Source organism: Macaca thibetana, chromosome 10 (assembly GCF_024542745.1).
Source record: "Macaca thibetana thibetana isolate TM-01 chromosome 10, ASM2454274v1, whole genome shotgun sequence".
Classification (NCBI taxonomy): Eukaryota; Metazoa; Chordata; class Mammalia; order Primates; family Cercopithecidae; genus Macaca; species Macaca thibetana.
The window spans coordinates 64,432,546-64,452,050 of NC_065587.1; the positions used below are offsets into that span (position 1 = coordinate 64,432,546).

Genomic DNA, 19,505 nt, shown 5'->3' on the forward strand with positions numbered 1-19,505 from the left:
TTCTGGGGTTTCGGAAGTTTTCACTAAGCATCTATTGCTGAGCTGCACGTGTGGGTTTCTGGAACAAAACTCTAGCTCCTGTGAACAGGCCTACTCTGTGTGGTACAACGAGACATAATGGGGCTGAGCCCCAAATTAGGAGGTCTGGGTGAGTGGTTGCTGTTCTTCCCCCCCAGATTCTTAGCTAGGTCTCAGTTCTATCCCCAGGCTTAGTGAAGAGGAATTCCAGATTATGGTGGGAGTGCCAGAGGAAATGGCCTGCTTCTTTAAAAACTGTTCTTGTTGGGCATGGTGGCTCACACCTATAATCTCAGCACTTTGAGAGGTTGAGGTGGGAGGATCACTTGAGCCCAGGAGTTTCAGGTTGCAGTAAGATGTGATTGTGCCACTGCACTCTAGCTTGGAAGACAGGACAAAACCCTGTCTCTTAAAAAAATAAAACAATTTTGAGGCTTTGAGGAGGTTGCCAGCAATAGGTCTTAAGCCTGTGAGCTGGGTTCTGTCCAGCCTCTACTAGGACCAGCCCATGGTGAGAAGTTCTGCCATAGTCCATCCTCCTGATTGGCTTGACACATGGCTAGACTACAGGGGGCCAGATCAGTTCCAGCTGATATGCCCAGGAAGAGACATCTCAAGGACATTCACCCAGAGTAGAAGAGGAATGAGGCCATGAGGAGGTTCTGAACTCAGAGACTCTGACTTTAGCTAAAGGTCAATGCTGTGTTTTTGAGGCCCCAGAACTTCTTTTAATCCTCCATAATCTCCCCCATCAACCCACCCAAGCTCAGCCCCAACCCCCTGCCACAGTCAGACCAGTCTTCTCACTGTGTGCTTGGCAACACCTCCGACTCCACTCCATCCTTCAAGGGCCAGTTCCTGCCTCCTTTCCTCAGCCCCTGGAATTTCTACAGTTCTTCTAGTCAGTACACAGAATTGCCTCTGACTCATAAATGAGTGTTAGCCTGTTCTCATCAACTGGACTGCAGGCTCTCTGTGGACAGGGGCTTTGTCTTGTATGTTTTCTGTAACCCTTCCCTATCACAGTGCATGGTGTACAATAAATGCATGCTACCTCGACAGGAATCTTTGGCAAGTTCTTCCCTGATAAACTCCCTTGATGTGGTGCTGCTGCACAGCTGCACAAGTGGAGACAGCAGCAGAAAACTAATGCAAACATCCCAGGGTTTATTGTTGAAGGGGAAGTTGAAGGAGGTGGTGAAGTGCTAGGAAAATAAATTCTAGACGAGAGGCAGTGGATGTCCCTCAGCCAGGGCAAGGCACTCCTCTGGGTGATTCCATTAGGGAGCAAGCAAATGCAATCTGCCTCATTCCCAGGTGAGTTGGGGCCCTCCCAAGTGTTGCAGATTTACTTCCTCTTCCTGGGAACACCCGCTGACCTGGGGCGCCTGGGTGCCTAACAGAGCCAGGCTTTTCCTTTGGCAAGCCTGTAGGTGTGCAGAGGGGCCGTGACCCCACGGTGCAGTCTTCTGTCTGTGTGCTCCTGGCTGTGGCTGCTACCTGGAAGTGGCTTGGGTAGTGCTGGGGCTGGGGTGTAGCAGGACTGGCCCTGGGGATGTCAGACTTTGAGTCAGGGACTCATCCAGCCTGCGGGTCTCTGCCTCCAGGACAGTGGCCTCAGGGGCCTGGGCCACAGCGAGAAGTGAGTGTGAGAGGCTGTGGTGCAGGCCTGCTAGCTCACGACTGGTCTGTACTGAGCGGGCGATGTAGTCCTGCTTCTGCTTCCGCTCCAAAGTCAGCTGAGCTCGCAGCAGGGCCACCTGGTGGACAGGATAAAAAAGAGGGAGAGCAGTTGAGGGCCCTGAAGTCCCAGCTCTTCCTGCTCTGTGTTCCTGTGACGCTCGTTGGCTGAGCATCTGAATCAACTCTACCACATACACGAATCTCAGAAACAGGCTTTAGAGGGTTTAGGGGAAGGGTCCTTAGGAATTCTAGAATCAAGTGATTCTCAATCCTGGCTGCACATGTGACTCAAATAGGGAGCTTGAAAACAACAAAGCTATTCATCAACTTCACTGAAAGATAATTTACATGTGAAAAATGCCCAGATTTAAAATGTACATTTTGATGAGGCTGATAACAATATATACTCATGTATAACCACTATCTGACTTTTTTTTTTTGAGATGGAATCTCCCTCTGTTGCCCAGGCTAGAGTACAGTGATGCAAGCTCGGCTTACTGCAACCTCCACCCTGCTAGGTTCAAGTGATTCTTGTGTGTCAGCCTCCTGAGTAGCTAGGATTACGGGTGCACACCACCAGGCCCAGCTAATTTTTGTATTTTTAGTACAGACAGTATTTCGCCATGTTGGCCAGGCTGGTTTCAAACTCCTGACCTCAGATGATCTGCCCGCCTTGGCCTCCGAAATGCTGGGATTTCAGGTGTGAGCTACCGCACCTGCCTTTGAGTTTTTAATAAAATAGAAAAAGAATCTGAGTTTAATAGAATTCAGAGTAATAGCTTAGGTCTAGCTACAGAGTCAGGCCCTGGCAGTAGTGACTACTAATTTCTGAAACAGGCTCAGAAATAAAAAGGTAACACTTATGACTCCTGGGCCTTGAAAGGGAGAGTGGACTTTCAGGTGAGGCCTAAGAGGCAGGAAGGCTCTTCAAGTCGCTTCTCTGCGAGTTGGGGCTCGAGCTGAGCTGTGTGGCCTGGAGCCTGTGTTGGTGTCTGGCTCCTCTGCCTGGGGCACTGGCAACAGTCCTGGCTGCGAGGGCACCTCTGAGGGCAGGGAGGCCAGGATGACTCCGCTTGCTCCCACCTGTCCTCCTAGAATCTTCTGCCTGTTCCTCAGCCCTCTTCCTTAGATACACAGATCCTTTCTAAGTATGGATCTGGAAGTCGGGGGCCAGAATCATGCTTTTTTTCCCACTCCCACCCTAGGCGTATGAGAGATGGGGTTGGGACTGGGACTATTCTTGCCTCCTGTGGAGACTGAAGTTCTCTGAAGGCAGGAGCTTCCCCTCTCCCTGCTGGAGGAGCACAAAGGGCCTGAGTGCAAGGGAGGGAATATGGGCTTAGAAAATCCAGAACATACCTCTTTCTGCAGTGCAGCCACACACTTGGCATCTGAGTTCTTCTGTCCTCCTCTCCCATCCTAAGGAAGACAAACGGCACTCTTGTTGGAATAGGCCTTCCCACTCGGGGGTTTCTGCAAGATTCCTTGCAGAACCTCATCACAAACTTAGGGGCCTGGGCAAGGGCTATGGGCCAGAAGCATCTGAACTCAGACTGGACCTCTATGGGGCAGCAGGCCCTGGGGCAAGGAGAGGCCCCACACCAGCAAAATGGGCAACACCATGGAGACCTGATGCAAAACATCCAAAAGGCCTGGATGGCATTTGCTTCTCTGAGGCATGTTTTAATTTAACAGAAGTACACCATGTATCTGCTTTGTGCTAGCCCTGGGCTGTGAGCTAAGGATATAGAGAGGAAGACATGGTGCCTGCCCTTGAGAACTTTCATTAAAGGACAAGGGATGGAGAGCTAGTGCTCAGTCACCATAAACAGTGCCTCCCTGCCAGGCTGCAAGCCTGTGTCTGTTGGCAGGGATACCTCACCTAAACGAGTGCAGGTTTGGGGAGTCTTCCCCAAGCCTCTTACCCAAAAAAGGGACACTGGCTCCAGGAAAAACCATGGACCCTAAGCCTGTAAACTCAACACTGTAGAAAAGTCTAAGAGATCAAGCTGTGATCAAGCTCCTAGGCTCCTCAGGAGCTGGCAAGTACCACACAACCCCCATACACCAGGGATCCTGAGCAGAGCCCCATGAGCCCCACTCCTGGACCAGCCTATGGCACTGGTCTGGGAGTGCACAAATCTGAGTCCCTCAGAAGGCAGGGCCACTAGCCCTGATGCCACCCCAACCCCCACCCCAACGTTGGGCCTCCTTCTCAGGGCAGGGACGGACTGAGCTGTGCCGAGCAGGGCAGAACGCAGTCAGGAGGGGCCCTCTGGATTAGCTGAAGTGCTGTTGGCCTGGGATATGCAATGAGGAGGGCTGAGTTTCTGGTGGCTGGGGTTGGGCTCTCTAAGGCTGCAGTTGAGGAAAACGGGTAAACCTGCTGTGTGGGTGAAGAAGCCATGGCCTTGCTGATCTCCAGGGACCCTGCCTGGGCTGCACGCATGGCCTCCCTCTTCAGCTTTCTCCGTTCTCGCTCCACCTGCCAAGGTGCAAATAAGAAATCAGGGCTTGGCTTGGCTCTGTGGCTGGAGCAGAGCTGCCTTTCTCCAGAAGTGGCCAGTGCCTGTGCAGGTGTACGAGGGGACAGTAACCATGGGAAGAGAATTCCTGGCTGAGGAAAGCACAGCTAGGGCAGGCCTCAGTGCAAAGAAGTGCTCCTGAAGCAGAAGAGGCAGGGCTAGCCTCTCAGGCCTCTGGAGCAAATACCAGCAAACTTCTCCTGCAGTAAGTACTGTAGGCTTTGTGGGACATAGCAGGGAAGCAGCCATGGACAATGCGTGGCTGTATTCCAATAAACTTAATTTTTAAGGCTGGGCGTGTAATCCCAGCACTTTGGAAAGCTAAGGCAGGTGGATCACGAGGTCAGGAGTTCAAGACCAGCCTGGCCAACGTGGTGAAGTCCTGTCTCTACTAAAAAGACAAAAATTTGCCAGGCATGGTGGTGTGTGCCTGTAATCCCAGCTACTCAGGAGGCTGAGGCAGGAGGATTGCTTGAACCCGGGAGGTGGAGGCTGCAGTAAGTGGAGATCGCACCATTCCACTCCAGCTGTAGGAGACAGAGCAAGACTCCATCTTGGGGGAAAAAAAGCAAACTTAATTTTCAGAAACAGGCAGCAGGCTGAATTTCGCCCAAACTCTTGGGCTGTAGTTTACTGAGTCTATGCTCTGGGGGCCACACAGGAAGTGGAGATGCATGCCCACTGGACCAGAAGAGAGGTCACCTGCTCTAAGGTGCTCCGCAGCTGGACATTGTGGCGCTGCAGCCTGCTCCTGTCAATCTCCAGCCGGGCCACCGCTTGCTGCAGGTGTTCAAGCCTTTGTCTCCATGACTGCTTCTCCTCCATTCCAGCAGGACTAGGCTCAGCCTCTACTCCTGAGACCTGTGGGAAAGACCTGTGATTCTCACCTGGGCAGCCCCTAAGACAGGTAGGGAACAGACAGAGGACACACAGACCAATCTGGCAGGTCTAAGCTTCAGGAACCCAGTTCCCAAGGGAAGGGGACAAACCCCTGGACAGGAGCTCCCTGCTGGGCCATCTATTCCCCCAGAGCCCCCAGCTCACCTCTCCCAGATGCATGCCCTGCTCCCCTCTGGACCCCTGTTCTGCTGTGCTGGTTGCACCTGGGCTGTGTAGCCGCTCCTCCAGAGCCCGTCTGGTGAGCTCCAGTTCATCCTAGGGTACCGAGGTATGGAGCAAAATTATATCCAACCTCATATCCGGACCAACCCACCCTCCACAGAAACAGCAGTTCAATGTTCTCCTCAGGCTTTTGTCTTATTTTTCCTAGAGGCTCTGAGTCATTCTAGTACAGAACCTTCATTTTACAGATGGGTAAAACAAAGGAGCAGAGGGGCCTCTACTCAAGGATATGCAGTGAGCTAGCAAGGAAGCTAGGACCAGAGTCCCCAGCTCACTTCACATTTCCTAGAAGGCTGAGCAATGACTCAGGGCACTGATGTGCTGTGGGAAGAGCACGGACTCTGGAGTCACGCAGGGCTGGGTGCCATGTCACCACTCAGTGGCTCTATGACTCTGGTCAAAGCACAAGCTCTCCCCAAACCCCAATTTCCTCATGTATAAAATGACTATGTGCACATGGATCAAGCCCTTGAGTTAAGTCCCTTTGGGTAAGTGGGGAAGCCTCATGCTAGATACTTTCTAGGCGCCCTGTGGTTCATAAATGATAATGGTCAAGAAGAGATGAACAAGAGAAAACAAGTGTATGCATGTGGATGTGGATTGCCTGGGAGAGAGGAAGAGCTTGGTGATAGAAAGTCTGGGCTCTAGAGACAGATGACTCAGATCTCATTCCAGTCCTGCCATTTATGAGTTTGTTTTTTTTGAGACAGAGTCTCACTCTGTCGCCCAGGCTGGCGTACAGTGGCGTGATCTCAGCTCACTGCAACCTCCTCCTCCTAGGTTCAAGCGATTCTCCTGCCTCAGCCTCCTGAGCAGCTGGGATTACAGGCACGCCCCATACACCCAGCTAATTTTTGTATTTTTAGTAGAGACAGGGTTTTGCCATGTTGCCCAGGCTAGTCTCAAACTCTTGGGCTGAAGTTATCCATCTGCCTCAGCCTCCCAGAGTGTTGGGATTACAGGCGTGAGCCACTGTGCCCGGCCATGACTTTGGACCAGTCCAAAGAAGACTTAACCTCTCTGAAATGCCATTCCTCAACTATAAAACAAGGACAGTAAGAGTTCCTATTTTTCAGGGTAGTTGTGGAAGAAACTGAGAGTAATAGTGCCTGGCATGTAAAACGCTTAAAAAAAATGGTCCCATGACAATGGAGGGCTGCATCTGACAGGCGTCCCTGTCTGTTTGGAGGGGGCAGTGGGTGAAGTGACTCTGACCCGAGTTATGTTGCTGAGTGAATACTGCTTAGTAACCCAAGAGTATGGGTGGGAAGTGCCCTCCTGCCCAATTACATACCTTACTTTTGCTGTGCCTGTAAGAATGGGCCTGAACATAGGAAAGGAGTTCCACTTAGTGCTTTCTTCCTAAGCAATTCATACATATCATCCCATGTCATACCACCAATGCCTATTTTACCAATGAGAAATCAAAGATCAGAGTGAAGGCATTCACCCAGGGTCACACAGCTGATAAGCCGCACTACTGTATTTCAAACCCTGGAACTGGACTCCAAAGTTCACAGATGGACCTCCTTCTCCTCATATTGCCCTTTGCCAAGAGCAGAGCTTTGTGAGTTTCCAGAAAGATCTCTCTAGGGGACTGTGTGTCTGGGGTTCTCTGGGGCTCAGTCAAGGGACCAGGATGTAGAGTCTATTTCCCTGGAAAACTGGACTGGGCGTCTCTTAGCACAGGAGATGATGCCTCTCTCTGTCGAGCCAACCTGGCTTTCCTTTTTGCCTGTTCTCTGCAGGTCTTGTCCTCAGTACAGGGGGTACAAAGGTGACTAAGACACGGTGCTTGACCTTGAGGTTAAGTATTACACCCTGAAGTCCTCTCCTAAGCCCACTTCCTCTCACTCAACATTCTACCTACATGAAACCCATTTGTTCTAACTGAAGCCAAAGTGTCTCTGGCTTCAACTCCATCCTTCAACTTCAGATCATTTTACTAAGCTGCCCACAGGCTCCTCCCTCCATTTCCAAACTGACCGCATCATTCCACTCCTCTTTCTCACATCTGCTTCTCTTCATCTTGGTGAACAGGGACCTGAGTGTGATCTTTGACTTCTTTCTGCCCTCTCTTTATTCCTCCCACCTCTTAGCCAATCAAGTCCTACCTCTCAGACCCACCCCCATGTCTCCATTCACACTTTCCATCTTAGGGCACGAGCTCTCCTCTGGACTTCCCAGTACAGCCTCCCAGTGGGTCTCCCCAGACCTGCTGTTGCTCCACACGGCAGCCTGAGCAATCTTTCTGAGCTGTATGTCTGATCACATCACTCCCCTGCCGCAAACACTTCATCTGCTTCCCACCACCCAGGTCCTCAGCATGACTTGCAAGCCCTGACAGGTGTGGGCCCTGCAGTCTTCCGGTCTCTTACCAAATCCTCCCTGTCCCATGCAACCTGAACCATCTACACAGATACATTTATTCTCGCCCTCTTTTCCTCTTCCCCCGAATGCTCCTCCCCAACCTGTGCTTGGCTAGTTCCTTACTGGTCCCTTCAGGTCTATTTTTTTTTTTTTTTTTTGAGAAGGAATCTCGCTTCTTTGCCCAGGATGGAGTGCAATGGCACGATCTCAGCTCACTGCAACCTCCACCTCCTGAGTTCAAGCAATTCTCCTGCCTCAGCCTCCCAAGTAGCTGGGATTACAGGCACGTGCCAGCATGCCTGGCTAATTTTTGTATTTTCAGTAGAGACAGGGTTTCACCATGTTGGCCAGACTGGTCTCGGACTCCTGACCTCAAGTGATCTGCCCATCTTGGCCTCCCAAAGTGCTGGGATTACAGGCGTGAGCCACCGTGCCTGGCCCAGGTCTAATCTTAAACACAATTATTACCAGAAAGGCTTTCAGGACCCACTCCCAGGAAAGGGTGGGTATCCCTCCAGCATGCCTGGGGCATACTAAACTTCTGTGAGGCACCAACCACACTGCATTATCACTGTTTACCCGCTAGACTGCGAACTCTGTGAGGGCAGACTGTGGGGTCTTATCCTCTTTGTATCTTCCCTGACTAGCACAGTAGCCTGAATCCTACCAACGTTGAGGTGCTCATGATCTCAGATTTCTCATACCCCTGGGGTGCCACAGGGCCCAGGGTGGTGGGCAGTCCCTGAGCTCAGCCAGGCAGGGGTGTGTCCCCTGGCCCTTACTCCCCGTGGAGTGACTCACCTGCAGCCTTTGCTGTTCTGAGTCCCGCTCCAGGACAGAGGCTTGTAGGAACATGGCTACCTCCTGCAGACTGCTGACACTGGCCTTGGTCTGCACTAGGGACAGTGCCAAGTCCTGGGCCTTCTCCCTCCACTCAATCTCCCTGGCTTCTGTCTGTCTCAGGGCTGCCTGTAGCCGCTCCAGCTCCCGCTGCAGCCTGGGCTCTAAAGAATCAAGTTTTGGAGATTGTTCCTCCACTGGGGAGGATCTGTGGCTGTCAGGTAAGGCTTCCAGGTTGTTTCTTTGCTGGGTCTCCCTCAGCTCCAGGATCTCCTGTTCCTTTTGGGCTAGAGTCAGCTGTAGCTCCCTTAGATTCTGACGAAGGCCCCTTATCTCCTCCTCTTCTCTCTCGGGCCCTAGATTCTGCTTCTCTTGGATCATATTCTCTTGGACCCTCTGAGCCAGAGACTTCTCTAGCAGCTGCCCCTGTTCCTGCTGATGTCTCAGCTCTTCATCCCTCTGGGCAAGTGCCTGCTGCAGCTGCTGCACATCCTCCTGGTATCGGAGATCCTGGTCCTGGATCTCACCTTCTCGCGTCCTCAGGGCCTCTTCCAGCTGCTGAGTGTGTGCCTGGCAGGCATCCAGGGCGGCTTGCAGGGTGGCAGTGCTGGCCTCCAGACTGCGGCTCAATTCTGCCTGCTCAAGGAGATGCTGCTCTTTCCTCTGCAGGGCAGCATGAGCCTTGCCAAGGGCCTCCTGCAGAGCCTCAACCCGGGCCCGGGCAGCCTCCTCCTGATGCCGGGAGGACTGACTTTCTGCCCGCAGAGCTTCCAGCTCCTGGTCCCGTTCCTTGAGCACCGCCTGGACCTGTAGCCAGCTGTCCTGCAGGGCCCTGGTCTCCACCTCGTGCTCCTGTGCCTGCTCAGCACACTGCTGCTGGAGGGCCAACAGAGCTTTCTCCTGCTCCCGAGACTCAGCCCTGAGGTCTCCCAGCACCTCCTCCAGGGCCTGGACCCGCCGTCCCTCCACTGCCAGCTCTTCCTTGAGCCTTCGTGCCTGTTCCTTGTGGTCCTGAAGCTCTCCCTGACGCTCCTTCAGTGTCATATGGGCTTGCTCCAGAGCTCCCTGGAGGGCGTTTGCCTTTTCCTTCACACTCTCCTCCTGTCCCTGGGCCTGCTGCTGTTCTTGCTGCAGAGCCTCCAGTTCCTGGTCCCTCTGGGCTAGGGCTCTCTGGGCCTCATCCAGTTGATTCTGAAGTGACTGCTCCTTCAGCTCCCCTTGTTCCCTGGCTTCCTGCAATTGCTGCTGCAGGACCACTATCTCCTGCTCTCGCTGGGACAGGAGGAGGCTGGTCTCACCTACCTTCCTGTGCAGGCCCTGGAGCTGCTGCTCCAGCTGGTCCTTGAGCTCCTGGAGTTCATGGATATGCTCCTGCTGACATTCCACCTCCTTCTCCTTATCACGCAGGATCAGCTTCATGTGCTCTAGGCTCCCTCGTTGTGCTTTACTCGGGCCCTTCCCTTCCTCTGCCCGTTCCTGCATCAGCTGCCTCTGAGTGGCCAGCTCCCGGCCTCGCTCTCTCAAGGACAGCTTGATCTGTTCCAGGTCCTCCTCCAGGATCTTGGTCTGCCGGGTCCTCTGATCCTCGAGAACCTGAATCCTCTCCTTCTGCAGCATCAGCTCCTGGTCTCTTCTCTCGAGATCCTGAGTCAGATGCTCTTTCTGCCTCTGCAGCTCCTCGATCTGTTCTCGCTGAGACTTCACCTCCTGGTCCCTCTCCTGCAGCTCTCTTGCCAGAAGGGTGCTGTGGCTCTCCAGGTCATGGATCTGGCTGCTTTGAGCCTGCAGCTCTTGGCTCCTTTCTTCTAGGTCCAGTGTAAGATGGGTCAAAGCCACTCTCTGGGTTTCCCTCTGGCCCTCCAGCTCCTTGATCAGTTTTTGCTGGCATTCCATCTTGTGATGGTTTTCCTCCAGTTCCAGGGCCAGGCATTCCAGAGTAACCAACTGCTTTTTCAGATCCTGAACCTGTCCTCTCTGGGACTCAATCATTTGGTCTTTCTTCTCAAGTTCTAGAAGCTGATGCTCCAAGACACTCCTCTGAGTCTCCCGATCCTTCTCGAGCTCTCTGATCTGCTCCCTCTGCACAGTTAGCTTCTGCTCTCGCTCCTGGACGGCCATAGGCAGATGCTCTAAAACAGACCTACACTTCTCTAGCTCCTGAATCTGTTCTTGCTGCAGATCTACCTCTTGGTTCCTCTTCTTCAGGTCTAGAGACAGCAATTCCAAAGCAGCCTTCTGCATTTCCCGTTGCTTCTCCAGTTCCTGGATTTGTCCCTGCAGAGTCTCCACCTCCCCTTCTCTATCAGCTAGGGTCTGGGTCAGGAGGGCCAAATTCTCTTGCAGAGCCTTTCCTTGGGCCACCTTCAGCTCGCCCTGCTCTTGCAGAGCCTGGGCTCTCTCACGCTCACTCTCCACCTCCTCATTTTTCAGCTTCAGTGCTGAGCGAGCCGTTCTCAGGTCTTCTTCCAGGACGCCAGCAGCACTTGCCTGAGCCCTGGCTTCTGCGACAGCTGCTTGCAGGTGTTCCACCTGGGCTGTCAGGTTCTCCTTGGCTGCCTGAAGTAACTCTCGCTCACCCTAGAAGACAAGATGAAAAGCCACTTTAAACTACACTTCCCTGCTACTGTCACCCCAACACTGGCCCTTTTCTTTCTTATTTTGTGGCACTAGCAGTGACAAAGACTTGGGCAAAAAAGTGGTAGTATATTCCAGTTAATCTGATACTGTAAAAGAGCATCCCTACTACCTCCCAGGACTCTGCTATGCCCAGGGCAGACTCTGGTCCTTCAGGACAAGGGGCAAAAATATCAACCTCAAATTCAGAAAAAGCAACTGAAGGAGGATTAACTGGAACCTTAATAATGGCCCCCAGGGACATGGAGACAGCCAGAGGAACTGATAGACTTGCTGAAGGAAGTGGGACACATGACCACAGGCCAAGGTGGGCCCAAGGGACTACTCCTGAGGCAAACCCCTCCCTGAAACCAGTAACACTTTACCTGGGCTTCCATTCGCTGTAGCTCTGCTCTCCGCAGGCGACTCTGTAAGGATGCCATAGTTTCATGTAGTTCCATCAGCTCAGATTCTAGGGAGTTCTGCTTTCCTTCCCACTTGGATTTCTCTTTGAGAAGAGGAGAGGAGACGTAGTGGAGTAAGACCCATGTTTGGGGTGGGGGAAAAGAGGGATATAGATGCAGATGGAGGATGGGGAACAGATTCAAAGGGGAGGAAGGCCAAGGAGAGAATTCTATCCAGTGTCCTAGAGACATCAACCATCTGCCAGCTGCTTCTATTTGCCTGGCAGTACTCCCTGCTGCTGCCAGCCCCAGCATTGCCCGGTAATCATCCCAATACGTCCTCATCCTCATCACAGAGAGCCTTGGCCCTCAATTCCAGACAGGGTTGAGCCAGATGACACTGGAGGTCCCTTCTAGCCCCCAATCCTATAATTGTGCAGGAGCTCCTAGAGACCTGGGTGGCTCTGCTGACTGCCCACCATTTCTGCAGCAGGCGTTGGAATCTCACTATTTTTGTGGCTCTCAGGGAACCCTCAAACGGTCTCAAAAAAGGCCAAGACCCAATTGTCCTCTTCTCTTTTTTTCTTTTTTTGAGATGGAGTCTTGCTCTGTCGCCCAGGCTGGAATGCAGTGGCACAATCTCGGCTCACTGCAACCTCCACCTCCCGGGTTCAAGTGATTCTCCTGCCTCAGCCTCCCACCACCATGCCTGGCTAACTCTTCTCTTTTACAGTAGAAACTTGAGCTTCAAGACCCTTCCTCTACTGTCCTTTGTAAGGAGTCATGACATTTTCCAGTCCTTGGCTGGCACATGGATATGTCCTCCCCGGATCCCCTCTCCTTGCTTTCTCCCAAATAAGCTCATAATCCCTCAGTGACCAAAGGCTAACTTGGAGGACATAGTTGAAGATGATAAAAATAAGTAACATGGATGACAAAAGATGCAGAGTTTTATAATGTTCTTATAGTCCTGGCCCTGAGTCTCCAATTTTTTTTTTTATTTTTAAATCTACAGAGACAGCATGTAGATTTAAAGCATGGTGGCTCACGCCTGTAACCCCAGCACTTTGGGAGGCCGAGGTGGGCGGATCATGAGGTCAGGAGTTCAAGACCAGCCTGACCAACATGATGAAACCTTGTCTCTACTAAAAATACATAAATTAGCCGGGCGTGGTGGCAGATGTCTGTAATCCCAGCTATTTGGGAGGCTGAGGCAGGAGAATTGCTTGAACCTGGGAGGCGGAGGTTGCAGTGAGCTGAGATCACACCACTGCACTCCAGCCTGGGTGACAGAGCAAGACTCCATCTCAAAAAAAAAAAAAAAAATCTAGAGACAGAAAATGGAAGCCCAGCCATTTCCTTCTTTCAGTTCACCAAATCTGTTCCTCCTAATCTCTTCTTCCAGGATGGGCCTCAAAGGCCAAGCAAAGTAGAAGAAAAAATAGTTCAAGGGGGTCAGCACTCCTTTGGAAGTGCCTCTAGATATCATCTCACAGTTCTGGGTAAATAATGGAGTGCAGCTGGGCGCGGTGGCTCACACCTGTAATCCCAGCACCTTGGGAGGTCGAGGCAGGCGGATCACTTGAGGCCAGGAGTTCAAGACCAGCCTGGTCAACATGGTGAAACCCCGTCTTTACTAAAAATACAAAAAAATTAGCCAGGCTTGGTGGCGCGTGCCTGTAATCCTAGCTACTTGGAAGGCAGAGGTAGAAGTGACATTGCACTCTAGCCTGGGTGACAGAGTGAGATGCCATCTCAAAAATAAAATAAAATAAAAATAAACAGAGTAGCTGCTAGGCCTGTGCCTGCCACTTCTGGGCTCCCCACCTATCCCTTCTCCTCCCTCTAAATCTCCCTGCCTGTCTTGAGTTTCTCACCTTCCTGATTCTGGGAGAGCTGTCTCTGCAGATCCTGCAACTCTGTGTGGACCTGGCTCTTCTCAGCCTCAGTATCAGTTAGACGCTCTTCCAGTTTCTGGACCTGATCCCTCAGAACATCCTGGGAAAGGAAGGGCATGGCTAAACATGAGTTCCTCATCTTCCACAAAGCAATGCAGGGCTCAAGCTCCCTCCTCATTCTCAGCCTCTGTGGTGGGCTGCCATTGTGGACCTACTCCCAGATTGCTGGGTTACTTCCTCTGAGCACATGTGCATTTAGCTCCCTGAAGTGATGACAGGCTCTGTTCCACTTGGATGGAGTGAGAATGCCCTTCTGACCTGTCTATCTCTTTTGAAACAGAGCTCCTGCTCAAAGTTAGCCCAGGGGTCACCCCTTCCCTCTCAACACTCCTACTTCAAAGCTTAGCCCAAAGGTCATCTTTTCTTTCCTTCTGACCCTTCCCAAATCAGGATGAATTGCCCCTTCCTCCTAGTTCCAACAGTACATCACTTGCATCTGTTACTGATCCAATTAATTCTCTCAGTTCTACTTTCCAGTAGAATGCAGTTTGGTTCCTCCACCATGTCACAAGCCTTCTTTAGGCAGAGATCAGGTCTTTCTCCCTTCTGTATCCCCAGCTCAGAGTGGCTGACATATGGATGGCGCACTCAATTTGTATTGATTGATAGGTTCACTGTGAGGTGGAATTTATGAGATCTTTCAGACCTAGGCCTTGAACGTGCCTATAAATGCCAACCTCAAATCTCAGTGGTCATCAATTTCTAGGGTTTCTCTTGGAAGTCTAGGTACCAAGAATACATTCACAGCTGAGTGGAAAACGATGCAAAACAATACCACACACCACACATCTGCCCAGGTTTTTTCTTTTTTTTTTTTTTTTCTAAGATGGAGTTTCACTTTTGTTACCCAGCCTGGAGTGCAATGGCACAATCTTGGCTCACTGCAACCTCCACCTCCCAGGTTCAAGTGATTCTCCTCCTCAGCCTCCAAAGTAGCTGGGATTATTACAGGCGCCCATCACCACCCCTGGCTAATTTTTGTATTTTTAGTAGAGATGGGGTTTCACCATGTTGGCCAGGCTGATTTCGAACTCCTAACCTCAGGTGATCCACATGTCTCAGCCTCCCAAAGCACGGGATTGCAGGCGTGAGCCACCGTGCCTGGCCTACCCAGGGTTTTTTGGTTTACAGGGCTCATTCAAGATCCTCACTCATCTAATCCTCAAAACCCTGAGCAGGCACTATCTGCCCTACTCTGCAAGGGAAAACAAGGCCCAGGAACTCCAAATGCTTCATTTGTAGTTGCCAGGGGGTAAGTGATAGAGGTGAAACTCATCCCAACTTGATCTCAGGAATAAAATAGGTCAAACTGCTTCATACATCTTTGCCTCATGCTTTTCGAGGGATGTAGAGTTCAGGAAAGGGGAGCAGAGAAACATACCCGGGTCTGTTGAGTCTTCCACAGGTCTTGATGAAGCTTGTGGAGGGCAGATGCTACTGCCTCAGCGGAGAGAGCAGTCAGCAGGGGCCCTCTCTTAAAGAGGCTCCTAGCTCCATTCTGGTCTGAAAAAAAGAGGAAAACCTCCTCACCTAGCTGCCACTATGAAAAGAAACAGCCAGACCTCCCCAAACACAGCCCTGGCCTTCCCATTGGTCCCTCCTCTCTGCAAAGAACCTCTTCTCAGCAGTTCGCTCATCACATATTTTCTCCTTAAGTATGGGCCAGGCACTATGGTGGGTGCTAGATAACGCCAGCTATCGCTTATTACACACTTAATAAGTGCCAGGAACCGTGTAAGCGATTCACATCTGCAACCTCATAACTCCTTGATGAAATTATAAGGTAAGTACTTTTAACATCCTCATTTTGTAGTTGAGGAAAATCAAGCTCAGAGAGGATAGGTGACTTGCCCAAGGACACATGGCTAGCAAACAGTAGAGCTGGGGCTTAAACTCAGAATTAATTCCCAAGTGTGTAATCTTAACCCCGAAGCAATATGGTCTAACAAATAGCATTCCTCTCTCTTTCCCCTGGGAGCCAGGCCTGGCTTTGGCCCAAAGGACCTAGTTCTGGAGTGGCTGTCTCACCTGGCTCAAGGCCCCAGAGGGAAGGAGCAGAGTCTCCCCCACCACTCAGCTCAGGCCTGCTCTCACAAACAGACCCCAGGGCCTGCTGCAGGACAGAGTAGAGGCTAGCCAGCTGGGCCTGGGCCTGGTTCCCGGGCTGCTGCTCCGTGGCCAGTGCTTCTAGCTGGCTCTCTGTGCTGCGCAGTCGCAGCTGTAGTTGGGCTGCCTTGGCTTCCTGGGCCCACAAGGAAGCTCGCAGCTGCTGCTCCGTGATACGAGATGCCCCCAGCTCCTCCAGCAGCTGTGTTTCCTGGGCCAGAAAGTCAGCCTCCTTTTCCTTCACCTCTTGCCTTAGTAATTCCATCTGCCAAGGAGGAATTGTACATACTATAAGCAGGAAGTGGATATCCTCTCCTCAGGCCTTCCCAGGCCAGACCCCACTCAATCCTTTTACAAACTCTGATCAGGGCTGGGAGGATTTCAGCTCAGCTCTCAGGTAGGTAGAGGGGCTCTGAAATGAGTGTTACCCTAGATCTAACACCTGGCTGCCTGCCGACTACTGAACACCTGGGCCCAAGCTGCTATGCTAATGGGTTACAGCCCTGGCTCTCTGGCTTGCTGGCTCCCTGCTAAGATCAGAACTCTGCCATGAAACCCCGACACTGCGCCTAGTAAGACCAGTCACAATAATATAGCTACCATGTACTGAATGCTTATTGTGTTCCTGACACTTTATATACTCCTATAATGGTTATAGGAATTAGGAACAAGAATTATCACCCTTGTTTTATCAATGAAGAAGCTGACGTTCACACAATTAGAAAGTGGTACAACTTACATTCAAACTCAAGACTGTTGAAGAGCCAAACCTGTGTGCCCTTAACCCCTGCAATCCACCATCTGGCTCTTCCTTCCCTCCTAGATCCATCTTTCCTCTGTATACATCTGGGGTTCTGATGTGGGCAGACTGAGTACCTGGAAGTCTTGCTGCTGCCTGCCTGATCTGGAGTATTTCTGGTTGCTCATTCTCCCTGCTACATCTTGCCAACCAGACCCAGCACAGTTGGAAGTGGCTGTGCTGGAACCAGGCCTGTGTGGGCTCCATCCTTGTGTGCACTTTGCTCTGGGCTGTCAGGTTTACAGGAGCCATGCCCATCTCTGGGTCAGGTTCCCAAGTCCCCACCTTCTCTAGTCCTGGCTTCCCCCTCCTGTAGGGGTACTGAGGCACCAGCCTACCCTGTAATCAGGAAAAATAGATGGGTCCTCTCCATGAGAGGACTCAGAGCAATCAATCCACCGCTTCAGGATCAGGCTTCTGCCAGGGATGCAGGGCTCATAACCAGAGTGGGAAGTACCTGGGCACTGAGCTCTTTCTGTTCTCCCTGGGCCTCCTGCATGTCCTGGCGCAGGGCGCTCAGCTCTTGTTGTCGAATAGAGTCAGCTTCTTGTAAAACAAGGAGTCTCTGTTCCTTTTCCATCAGTGACAGAGTCAGACTAAAAGAGAGGGGTCAGAGTGCTGGGCCATTCTCTTAGGGAATGAAAAATTACCTTCTCATCGGAGTATTCTAAAGATAGCATTAATAATCAAAATAGAAATAGTAATGATAATGATTATGATGTAACAATAAGAGCTATCATTTACTGAACACTTACTATAAGTGCTCCTAGGTACTTCTGCGATGATGCCCCATTTCAACCTCACAGGTTTTTGTTGTTGTTGTTGTTGTTTTTGAGACAGAGTCTTGCTCTGTTACCCAGGCTGGGGTGCAGTGGCACGATCTCAGCTCACTGCAGCCTCTGCCTCCTGGGTTCAAGTGATTCTTGTGCCTCAGCCTCCCGAGTAGCTGGGATTACAGGCATGTGCCACCACGCCCAGCTATCAACCTTACAGTTATTCTTCTCTGGCAAATTTCACATAAACCTTATATTAGTACCTCACGTTCAACATGTCCAAATCTTCCCCGTCCCTCTCCTCTCCTCCCCTGCCCACCCAATCATCTCCTACTATGTTCCCTAGTTCAGTGAATGGCACTTCCATCCACACAGTGTCCCAACATAGAACCTTGACCACTCCAGAGTTCTCCCTTCAACCTACCTATAGCAATCTATGATTACATACAATTGCTTCTAACTCCCTTAACATCCTTTAAACCTCTTCTCCTCCTCTCTCCTCCTCTTCCCCACTACCCTACCTTGGTTTAGCTTTAGGATCTCTCATCAGGACGACTGTACCAGCCTAATTTGTCGTCCTGCCTCTAGTTTCATCACCAAAATGATTTGTCCCTTCTCAAACTGTGTTTTTGTTTTGTTTTGAGATGGAGTCTCACTCTGTCACTGAGGTGGGAGTGCAGTGGCGTGATCTCAGCTCACTGCAACCTCCGCCTCCTGGTTCAAGCAATTCTCCTGCCTCAGCCTTCCAAGTAGCTGGTATTACAGGCACCCACCACCATGCCCAGCTAATTTTTTTGGTATTTTTAGTAGACATGTTGGCCAGGCTGGTCTTGAATTCCTGACCTCAAGTGATCTGCCCGCCTTAGCCTCCCAAAGTGCTGGGATTATAGTCGCGGGACACCGCATCCAGCCCATCCCCTTCTCAAATTCCTGCAGCACTAAGAATACAAGCTGCTCTTCACTCTGAATGGTCTTCTGTCACTCCTGATGTCTCATGTCATTATAATCCCTTCAAATACATAAGTTGGATTATATCAATTTCCCTGCTTAAAATTCTCCAGCGGTTTCCTATGAAACTCAAACTACAAACTCCTTGCTGTGACCTACCAAATCCTGAATGCTGTGGACCTGCCCAGCTCATGCCACTCTCCTCATTCACCAACCTCCAATCACAATCCAATCAGGCTCCGACCACTCTTTCAGTTCCACCAAACACTGTAAACTTTTATCTGCCTCATGGCTTTTGCACATGATTTCTCCTCTTACAGAATAGAACTCCCCCATGGCCGGGCGCGGTGGCTCAAGCCTGTAATCCCAGCACTTTGGAAGGCCGAGACGGGTGGATCACGAGGTCAGGAGATCGAGACCATCCTGGCTAACACGGTGAAACCCCGTCTCTACTAAAAAATACAAAAAACTAGCCGGGCGAGGTGGCGGGTGCCTGTAGTCCCAGCTACTCGGGAGGCCGAGGCAGGAGAATGGCGTAAACCCAGGAGGCGGAGCTTGCAGTGAGCTGAGATCTGGCCATTGCACTCCAGCCTGGGTGACAGAGCGAGACTCCGTCTCAAAAAAAAAAAAAAAAAAGAACTCCCCCTCATCCTCTTACATGGGTAGCTCCACTTCATGCTGAGTGCTCAGTTTAAACGCAACTTCCTGAGAAAAGTCTTCCCTAACAACGGTTCTAAAGTAGGTCTCTTCTACCTCACCCTGTTTCCTCCATGTGTCATAATCTGTAAAAATTTGAGTTATTATTTGATTAATGTCTTCCCCACCAAACTATAAATTCTATTGGCGCAGGGTATCACTATATCCCCAGGCACGGTGCCTGGTGCAGAATGGGTGTTCTTGAAATATTTACTACATAAATGAAATTCAAGCTTTTAAGACAGGAACCATGTCCTCTCCACATGGCTACATGTACATCCCAGAGTTGTAGACATGAAAGGCAAGGTGGCCTGAGCAAACAACTCTCAATATCTCAGTAACCATGGCAGCCAGATAGCCACGTCCATGGCCTATCTAGCCTACCTGGCCTTCTCTCTCTCCAGTTCCTTCTGAATTCGGTTATACTCCTGGGTCTCTCTCAGCTTCTCCTGAACCTCTTGCTCCACCAGCCTCTGGGAGTCATCCTGGGCCACCAGCTGAGACTTCAAGTCCTCCACCTGGAAAGTTAAGGGCATGGAGACCAAGATGGCAGGGCAGGGGGCCAGTGGGAAGATGCTCCTCACCTAGGGCTTCAGGGTCCTTCGAGGTTTACCATAGTCAGTGGTCATTTCCAATGCTCTGGCAGTTCC

The 19,505-nt window shown here is 51.2% G+C and overlaps 2 protein-coding genes across 14 annotated transcripts in view; one reads left to right on the forward strand and one right to left on the reverse strand.

The window, feature by feature from the left end:
• The window catches only part of LOC126964261 (ubiquinol-cytochrome-c reductase complex assembly factor 1), a 292,878-nt gene that overhangs the window by 74,975 nt on the left and 198,398 nt on the right, over positions 1–19,505 (forward strand). The window lies entirely within an intron of this gene.
• CEP250 (centrosomal protein 250) overlaps positions 1,167–19,505 on the reverse strand; it is a 62,336-nt gene continuing 43,997 nt past the window's right edge. For 10 of the 13 annotated variants that reach the window (XM_050806965.1, XM_050806970.1, XM_050806967.1 and 7 more), the window contains 12 exons: positions 19,240–19,373; positions 16,896–17,034; positions 15,562–15,904; positions 14,915–15,036; positions 13,453–13,573; positions 11,558–11,679; positions 8,520–11,135; positions 5,271–5,381; positions 4,929–5,087; positions 4,085–4,186; positions 3,061–3,120; positions 1,167–1,778 (listed from right to left, as the gene is read on the reverse strand). In XM_050806965.1, the coding sequence (XP_050662922.1) occupies positions 1,515–1,778; positions 3,061–3,120; positions 4,085–4,186; positions 4,929–5,087; positions 5,271–5,381; positions 8,520–11,135; positions 11,558–11,679; positions 13,453–13,573; positions 14,915–15,036; positions 15,562–15,904; positions 16,896–17,034; positions 19,240–19,373 (4,293 nt within the window). In that variant the 3' untranslated portion in view covers positions 1,167–1,514. The other 3 variants (XM_050806968.1, XR_007729327.1, XM_050806972.1) reach the window with 3 other exon arrangements.